Raw genomic sequence first — 9,324 nt, forward strand, 5'->3', positions numbered from 1 at the left:
TCTCTCTCTTTGGCGACGAGCGAAAAGAGGAACATTGAGGTGGGCAACGTGCACGAGCATCATTTTTTTTTATATTATTAAAGCCAGATTGGAGGTGTCGGCTGCAGCGCGCAAAGGAGAGAGAGAGAGAGAGAGAGAGAGAGAGAGAGAGGGGGGGGGGGGGGGGGGGGGGGGACAGTCCCAAACTCCGAGCACCCTGCGCAGAGCAAGTAAACGCTTTTTTTTAAATCTTGTGGATCGTTTGAGGCAACAACAACTACTGGATGTCTGGTTGGCTAGGTGAGATGCACGTAAGGAATTCACGCAAGCGATGTGAGATCAAATCCCTTGTCATCTTTTACAAGAGATGATATAGTGCTAGCATAGCATAGCATTGGAACGGAATCAAAGGGGGTATCCCATGAAGTATTGAATATAATAAAGGTTGGACTAGTATTGACCTTTTGACTATGAATATGTATATGGTACTCATGTTACTGGGATCTCATGTGACCTGGCATAGTACAATTTGATCTTGGCCCCATTGTAGACTCCTGGAAACAATAATCCTGATAAGTCTCTTCATCTCATCGTACCATTAGAGAATACCCAATCAACCTCATAGGGTCCAAACCATGCTATCTTCAAATTAGGTTTCTTTGGTCCCAGCCTCGACTGACATAGTAGTACCTTTCTTCAACTCCCTAACCTTAATTTTATTATCATGCTAGTGTTTCCTTCTTTGCTAGACTACCTCCTGTTCCAACATAGCCCATTGTCTGATCTCATCCAACCTTTGTTTCAGATTCTTATTGAAAACCATTCTATGTTCTACTGCCAGTCTAAGGCTTGGAATTGCAAACTCCATCGGAACTACTGCCTCTGTCCCAAATACCATTTTGAAAGGTGTCATGCCAGTAGTGACTTTGTAGGCAGTTCTAGAAGCCCATAGCGATGTCTTGAGCTTTGCATCCCACTAATATGGCTCTTTTTGGACTATTTTAGTCAAAATGGTCTTTATTGTCTTGTTGCTACTTTTAGCCAAACCATTATACCTCGGATAATATGGCGTAGATTTCTTGTGCTTGAATTAAAATATCTCAATCAATATCTGAATTGTTTCATAAATGACGTGTGTACCCTTACCTGAGACAATCTCGATAGAACACCCATATCTACAGATCATAATTTTATACCCTTTTGTGCTCCTTGAAAGAAAATAAGCATCCAAATGGCATGACTAGGTACGTAAATGCTCCCCATGGGAGCACACTGCTAAATATTATCTTGGCCCAATCCTTAGGTGCGATTTTCAACTGATTGTAGCCAATATACCCATCCATGAAGCCATACATCTCGTGGCCTGCAATCTCATCAAGTAATATATCTATAAATGGAAGTGAAACGGGACCCTTGATGGTCTAAGCATTGAGCTTCATGTAATCTACACAAACCCTTAACTTCTCATTCTTCTTAGGAACCACTATAATTGGAAATAGCCAATCATTACTTGCAACCTTGATGAACCTTGCCTTCAGAAGGTTGTCAATCTCTTCCTTGGTCGTCTTAGCATAGTTGGGATTCATTCGTCTAGCATCAGGCTTCAGTGGTATTCTGTGTTGATATACTTCAGGATCAACACCTTTCAGGTCAATGTGTTCCCATGCAAACACATCCTTGTAGTTATCAAATAGCGCTCTGGCCTTTTCCTTAATCTCTAGCTTCAGATGCTTGTTAATTGACCATCTTTGGATTCTCATCTATGTCGAGATTCCATTCCTCCACTTCTTGATCATCTGGAAGCAACCAATTTGGGCCTCCTCCCTTTCTCTTAGCCATTGATTCCGCTTCTTTTTCTGTTCGAATTCCTACTGCATATTCATTGAATGGGTTGTCTAACTTTGCGAATCCAAGCTCCATCTCAATTATTTCAGCACCTTGACCTGGTCCTTCTTCATTCATCTGACTAAGTTCAACTACAGATCTCAAAATGCTCTATCTAGTCTAGATGTTATTGTGTCCGTCCATCCAATTGATTTGTTCTCTCCCTAGTGTTCGACTCTATGAGCTAGTCTGGGTATCGTTTCTTCTGTTTCTCAGCCTGCTCTTTATCCATCAATGCAACACTCAAATCTATCTCTGATAATGGAAAAATTTTCATTGAAGGTAGCATTTTCTCGATCTTTTTAGTACTGTACTTTTTGCATAACTCCTCTGGTATGAGAGCTTTCTTCCACTTTCGATATTATCAATTTTTACTTGTATTCGCCTACTGAATCCCTAAATTGTTAGCGTCTAATTAGCATAGTCATGAATTACTCCATTTGTTCTTAACCATGGTCTGCTTATAAGCATTCCATAAGCTCCATTTACATGTAGAACTAGGAAGATGGTCTTGAACTTCTCTTTACCATGCATGTCCTCAGTCAATCTTGTGGCCTAGTTACCCTATGGTGAGCCATTCTGACTCTGAATGGTGTTGGTTTCAGTAATCCCCAATTTTTGCCTCAAATGCTCTCCGAGGATGTTGACTCTCCAGCTCCTCCATCCAGTATTTCTCTTGATAGCGATTTCCACAACGTGTAATCAACTTGAATAATTGGAATCCCATCATCCTTTATGGGAGCAAGGTCCAATTCTCTCACTTCAGTTGTAGCCTTCCTCTTCTGCCTTATGAACTTTGCAACTTCTGGTAATGTGCGTCTAATATCATCTAATTCTATCGTCAACGTCTGAATCCTTTCACAGACCTTTATATATATATTGTCTGGAAGATTTCTCGTCTATTTAATTGTTTTCATAGTTCCATTGGGTTGACTTCCTTAATCTGGAAGCTGGCTGACACTATAATAGATTTTATGTCTGATCCTTCACCAGTTTAGTACCTCCAACTTTGATTTTCTGTTTGATCCCTCACCAGTTGCAGCTTCTGGTAATGTGCGTCTAATATCATCTAATTCTACCGTCAACGTCTGAATCCTTTCACAGACCTTTATGTATATATTGTCTGGAAGATTTCTCGTCTATTTAATTGTTTTCATAGTTCCACTGGGCTGACTTCCTTAATCTGGAAGCTAGCTGACACTATAATAGATTTTTTGTCTGATCCTTCACCAGTTCAGTACCTCCAACTTTGGTCAAGTCTCATTTGACTTGTCGTACTTCGTCAACCAAACTCTGAACTGCAGCTATCATGGATTCATTCAATCAAAATATTGCCTTCTCTCCTTCTTGTTATTGCTCTTTCTGAGCTCCTAAAGGATGAGGTTGTAGTTTCTGAATCATACGAGCGTCTGACACTTTGACTATTTTGGAATCTTCTTTGCCAGATTTTCTGTAATCTTAGCTGTCAATTCTCGTTGCTCTAGTTCTAGAATGTTCTTTACCAGATTTTCTATAATCTTAGTTGCCATCTCCTGAGCTCCTAAAGGCTGAGGTTGTAGTTTCTAAATTGTACAAGCGTCTGGACACTTTGGCTGATCTGAGATCTTCTTTACCAGATTCTCTATAATCTTACCTACCAACTCTAGTTGCTCTTGCCATCCATCCACTATCTTCTCTTTGCCTTTTGCCTTCCATACAACTCTCTAATGCTCACACTTCTTGTTTTTAGCAGTTTCCTTCTTCTCAAATTCAACTGGAATTTCTTCCTTTACTTCTCATCTTGACTCTGATTGGCACTAGTTTTGGTGTCTTTTGTTTAGGTCCTTCTAGTTTGGCAACATCGGGACACTAAGCTGCAAGGCGACTGTATTTCCCATATGTATAACAATTTAAACTTCGTTTTCCAAAGTCACCTCTACCTTTGCCTCTGCCCTGGCCAATACCTCCTTGGTATTCATCTCTGTCATTATCAGTACATGTGTTGGTCTCATTTTCCTTGGAACCACTTGCTCCATTTGCTTTCACTGCCTCAAGATTTGTTGGTGCAGTCATTGATAAATCTTTTCCTTTCTTAAAATGATAATAAATCATGATGTCACAATTATTCCATACATTCAGATAGGTCTTGCAATATGTGCATTGTAAACATTCATCAGATATGCGGTCTCCTAATTTTGAACACTAGATCTCCATCTTTTTAAGTGAACGCCTTGTCTTAGCTATTTCAACAATTTGCTTCAACATCTCTTCCAACTTTTTAATCCATGATCTTTTCTTCTTGGCTTTATTCTTTTCATTTGAGTCAACTCTCAAATGAGCTCGAAATAGTGCTAGACTCTAACCCTTCAATTGATGACTCACTATCACTAGGTTGTCCTTTCTTGTGGCCCTTCTCTTTTTGGCTTGCTGCTCCAATTTCAACGCTCTTTGAACCATATCATTGTATTTCTTTGCAGGCACTGTTGCCTCTTGTTCCCTTCACTTCTTGCAGCTAAAACCATAAAGGGACCAGGCTCGAATCTTTGTTTCTGATGGGAGAGGCTCTTGTAATTGTTTGGTCAATTCCTTAATATTTTCTCGGACTAGGTCTCTCATTGTCTGTGTAATGTCAGTTGCAATAACTGGCCTTGGTAATTACCAATTCAACCGACTCAACCGCGCATCTAAATCTCCTTTTGGAGGCCGTTCCCACCGTTTACAATGAGGGAGGCAAGCAAAGGTCGGTTGAGAGGGGGGGGGGGGGGGGGGGGGGGGGGGGGGGGGGGGGGGGGGTATACATGCGAGTATTTAGGATTTAAATTTAGAATCTACCAATATATAGTGAATGTGTATACACCAATCTAAAAATCGCACAAATTTCAACTTTGTGGCATTCTGAGACCTACTCTTTCTAGGCCATCCACTACCAAGAGCATCTTGGTGGGTGGGGGGGGGGGGGGGGGGGGGGTATCCATGAGAGTATTTAGGATTTAAATTTAGAATCTACCGATATATAGTGAATATGTGTATACACCAATCTACAAATCGCACAAATTTCAACTTTGTGGCATTCTGAGACCTACTCTTTCTAGGCTATCCACTACCAAGAGCATCTTGATGACACTCTAGAGCTTACTTTTAACTTCTAACTCCATGCAAATAAGAAAATCTCCGTGTTAAATCTTGTACTATACAACCCAAAGGTATACATCTCATGAATCTTGGGCATGTGGCTGGTAGATTGTAAAGACACTTCAAAGACTTGAGACAAAGAACCTTTTCGTTTTAATTGCCAAAGACATTGCCACAAATAAAATTAGAATGCCAATTTGCATACTTAGTACAACTGATAATGGGCAGTAACAGAGGACATGAAAAGGTCTCTAGCCTACTTCAAAGAAGTGTCACTGTAGCCAAAGAGCATTTCCCCAAACTTATTGGCACTGCTTGTGAAATTTTTTCTCAAAGTTGATCTTACGACCAAAGCGTACAACACAGTTCATAAACTCTATAATAACTATAACAACAAATTAGCCTTCATAATCCTTTGAACTCAAAAGCAGTGGAAACTAGCAAAACATAGATGCATTCAAAGAATTTCATCCGCAATTTGACTTAATACTCTCATCAACAGATCCACTATGCAGCAAGCCCAGTGTAGTCATTATTGAGCATGAAGATGCCCTTCATGAGCGTGACTGGCTTTTGCAGCTGACGATAATCCACCAAAGCAACCCACTATCCACCAATTTGAAATTTAATTGGCAACTAGTATGGATGTTGCAAGTGGGTGTAGACAGGCAATTAGGACGTCAATTCACAAACCATTAGTACCAGGCCACTTTTCCCATCTTTGTATCTGTGTATGTATCTGAGCTTATGGTATTTAGATTTTTGCTCTATGAGTGGACTTGAGAAAGGGGCGGGGGTTGGGTTGGGGGTGAGGGGGGGAGGGGAGTGTTGTATATGCATGGCTCTCATTCAATTGTGTGTGGCCCTTGCTTATCCATAATACAAGGCGAAAATTTGGAATGTCCAATTAGCCAGCCCAGAAGTGTCTCTCACAAAAGCCTTTGCATTGTAAGAAGATAGTTGCGCATACCTGATACAACAGGAGGGTCTGCTATTGACGCACCAGTAGTACAACGTGTCTCTCTCAACACCTATACAAGCAAAAAAGCTAAGGTTTAGGCTAAAAGAACCCAAACAAAACACTAGCATGCACAACAAAGCCATCAAAATAGACAGAAACTTACACTTACAGTACCCACAAAACAGAACAAACAAAACACTTCACATACACAACAAAGCCATTAAAATAGACAGAAACTTACACTTACAGTCCCCACAACGATCTTCAGCATAAAAGAGCAATCATAAGCCACCGCATGCCTTACTCAAAAGAGGACAGCCATCCTTCTAGGCTTTATTCCGGAACCTGCTAACTAATTTAAGTGGGTATCAAGCTTTCCTGAGATGGGTTGCACCATAAAAGGAAGCTGCTGCACATGCCCTTTCTCCTCCATTCTTTTCTTCAGTCTTTTGAGTTTCTCAAATATATCAACCGTTTGTGGATGGCTTTGGTCCCCCACTGTGAAATCAAACACTTTGTTGTCGACCTCTATGAAAGCCTTCCCCGGCTTCTTCCAAGCATGAGGAGTATCATTCTTCGATTCTAACAGTTTGTTTGCCTCTTCGACCATACCAAATTCATGATAGAGATTGGACATATGCACATAGCTTGAAGCATGGCTTGTATCCATTTCAACAGCAGAGTTGTAGCACTTTCTACCGACATCTTGGTCACCATGACTAGACGAATTGCTTAGCAGAGACAATAACCCAGGCGATCTGGCCTCAAAAGGCACAAGTTGGAGCAAATCTCCGGCTTCTTTCAAGTGTCCAGTTCGGCCCAGAAGATCTACAATACAATTAAGATGTTCTACAGTGGGCGTGATCTTGTAAATTCTTTCCATGGACAGAAAGTGGTGGCGGCCTTCATCAACCAGACCCAAGTGATTGCAGGAAGAGAGGAGAGATAGAAAGGTAATATCATCAGGCTCTATCCCTTCTTGCTGCATGCTACCAAAGTACAGCGAGGCTAAGCCGTATTCGCCTTGCAACGCGTAACCTGCAATCAGAGCATTCCATGTCACAATGTCTTTGTCCAACATGCTCGAAAACACTGCAGCCGCATCTTGGACACTCCCGCACTTGCTGTACATATCAACAAGCGCATTACCAGTGACCTTGTCCAATCCCACGCTGCTCTCAATAATTAATCCGTACATCAAGCGGCCTTCGTGTATGGCCCCAAGATTGGAGCATGCCTTCAAAGCGCTCATAAATGTTACACTGTTTGGCTTACCCCTTTGCTGTAACAGCTGTTGAAACAGAACCAACGCCTCTTGTCCTGCCCCTAACTGGACATACCCTGAGATCATAGTGCTCCATGTTATCACATCACGATATGCCAGGCTATCAAAAAGCATGCGCGCATCCTCAAGACAGTCGCACTTCACATACATGTCAACAAGTGCACTTCCTATGACAACATCCAGCTCTGAGTCATTCTCAACAATGTGCTCATGAATCAGCTTACCCTTGTTTAAGGCCTTCACATTTGAGCATGCTCTGAGTATGCTTCCATAAACATAATTATCGGGTCTCTTCCTTTCCTTCTGCATCTGCAAAAATGCATCAAAGGCCTGGCTTTCCTGACCGTGCAGTGAATGGCCAGCGATCATTGCACTCCATGCCACTACTGACCGCTCAGGTAGCTTATCGAAAACTCGGCGTGCCTCTTCTAGGTCGCCACACTTTCCAAAAAGATCAACTAAGGAGTTGTTGAAAAAAGAGTCTGATTTAAACCCACTTTCAACAAAATGTGCATAGAGAAGCTTTCCTTCTTCCAGTGCCCCTGCGGTAGAGCAGGCCTTGAGCATGCTAACTAAAGTAAATTTGTCAGGTTTGATTCCCTCCTGCTGCATTTGATCAAAAAGACTAAAAGTTCTTTCTGCACACCCATGAGATATGAATGCTGTAAGAATAGCATTCCAAGACACAACATCACGGTTCGGTATCTTTAGGAATGTGCCTTGCGCCTCCTTGAGACCCTTGCACTTGGCATATGCATCTGTAAGTGTGTTGTATACAACCCTGTCAGAATCATAATTTTTTGCTAATATATGCACATGAATGAACTTACATTGTGTAAGAAACTCTAAATTAGAGCATGCCTTTAGTGTACTAATGAAGGTGACTCTGTTCACTTCGACTCCTTCAAGCTGCATCTGAGAGTGAAGAGCAAGCGCCACATGCCCCTCTCCAAGTTGTGCATACCCTGTCATAAGAGCGCTCCACGTAATAATATCTCTATAGACTAGTCTGTCGAAGATGAATCTCGCATCCAACAAGCTCCTGCATTTGGCATACGCGTCAATGAGCGAATTGCACAAAGGAAGATCTGCATCAATCTCAGATTGTAGCACAAGACAATGAATCACCTTCAAATGATCAAGGCCTGCAGTTTCCGAACACCCTTTCAAAGCCGCAAGAAACACATGCTTGTCTGGCTCTAGCCTTGCTCGAAACATTTCATGGAACAGAGAGAGGGCATGTTCCCCTTGCCCAAGTTTTGCATATGCAGAGATGATGGCACTCCATGTGAAAACGCTGGACATGGGAGCTTGAAGGAACACTTGGGTCGCTTCGAGCAAGCGCCCACATGCAGTGTACACACGAATGAGGTGGCTTGAGAGGGCAGGGTCGGAGAAGAGGCCATCTTGAAGGAGAAGGCAATGAAATCTGCGACCCACCATGAGGTCCTTCGTCTCCATGCAAGTCTGCAGAATAGAGTAGTACATCCCCCTCCTCTGCTCCATGAGCGGATACACCTCATCACGGCAGAGATCTGAAACCTCTCTCTCTCTCTCTCTCTCTCTCTCTCGTCGGATAGGTCTCTTGGGATAGTTTCCTACGACGTTAAAACAATCTTCTTCTTGTTCTTCTTCTTCTTCTTGGCCTGTCGCCGCTCCCTACCTTCCGGTTGCTGTCTTCAGCTCCTAAAACTTGAGCTTTGCTTCATAACTCGGGCTTCTCCCAAGAAGCAAAATATATGGCTTTTGAAAAATGCTCTAATGTTGGGAATCTGGCCGTTTCTAGTTGAAGAAGAAAGGAAAGGGTAAGGGAAAGGTTTGGTGCAGGTGGTGGGCATTCAGTGAGGGCAGAGGGGAGGGGCCCGGGAGCATACACGCTGTAGCAACAATACTGATATAGGGGAGACGGGAGGAGCCCGGATGGGTTGGGATGAGCAACATTTTTTTAGAACGTGCAAAGCGCATACACATTGCAACGACGACTGTTGCGCCAATGGTTACTCCAGCATTGATAGAGCCATTTGTTCATGTGCTCGAGTTCGAGCCTTTCCTTCAAAATTTTGGGATAACGTCCCCGAGAAGTCGACCGAGGGGGTGGGGATCC

At 42.5% G+C, this 9,324-nt stretch overlaps 1 protein-coding gene across 1 annotated transcript; it reads right to left on the bottom strand.

The window, feature by feature from the left end:
* Positions 1-5,403: 5,403 nt before the first annotated feature.
* Positions 5,404-8,965, bottom strand: LOC147442353 (pentatricopeptide repeat-containing protein At5g27110-like). Its single transcript, XM_086528559.1, has 5 exons — positions 8,051-8,965; positions 6,330-7,978; positions 6,177-6,197; positions 5,945-6,005; positions 5,404-5,540 (listed from the first exon to the last, which is right to left on the bottom strand). Exons 1-5 carry the CDS (start codon positions 8,724-8,726, stop codon positions 5,482-5,484), a joined length of 2,466 nt encoding a protein of 821 aa, XP_086384685.1. The 5' UTR covers positions 8,727-8,965; the 3' UTR covers positions 5,404-5,481.
* Between the last annotated feature and the right edge of the window lie 359 nt (positions 8,966-9,324).

Source organism: Adiantum capillus-veneris, chromosome 14, assembly GCF_014529385.1.
Source record: "Adiantum capillus-veneris isolate H3 chromosome 14, ASM1452938v2, whole genome shotgun sequence".
NCBI lineage: Eukaryota > Viridiplantae > Streptophyta > Polypodiopsida > Polypodiales > Pteridaceae > Adiantum > Adiantum capillus-veneris.

Coding starts and splice junctions, on each gene's coding strand:
- LOC147442353 (XM_086528559.1), bottom strand. CDS start 8,726: ATGGAGCAGAGGAGGGGGATGTACTACTCTATTCTGCAGACTTGCATG. Junction 7,979..8,050: donor TTTAGAGTTTCTTACACAAT/GTAAGTTCATTC, acceptor ACACACTTACAG/ATGCATATGCCAAGTGCAAG. Junction 6,006..6,176: donor TCGTTGTGGGGACTGTAAGT/GTAAGTTTCTGT, acceptor TTGCTTGTATAG/GTGTTGAGAGAGACACGTTG.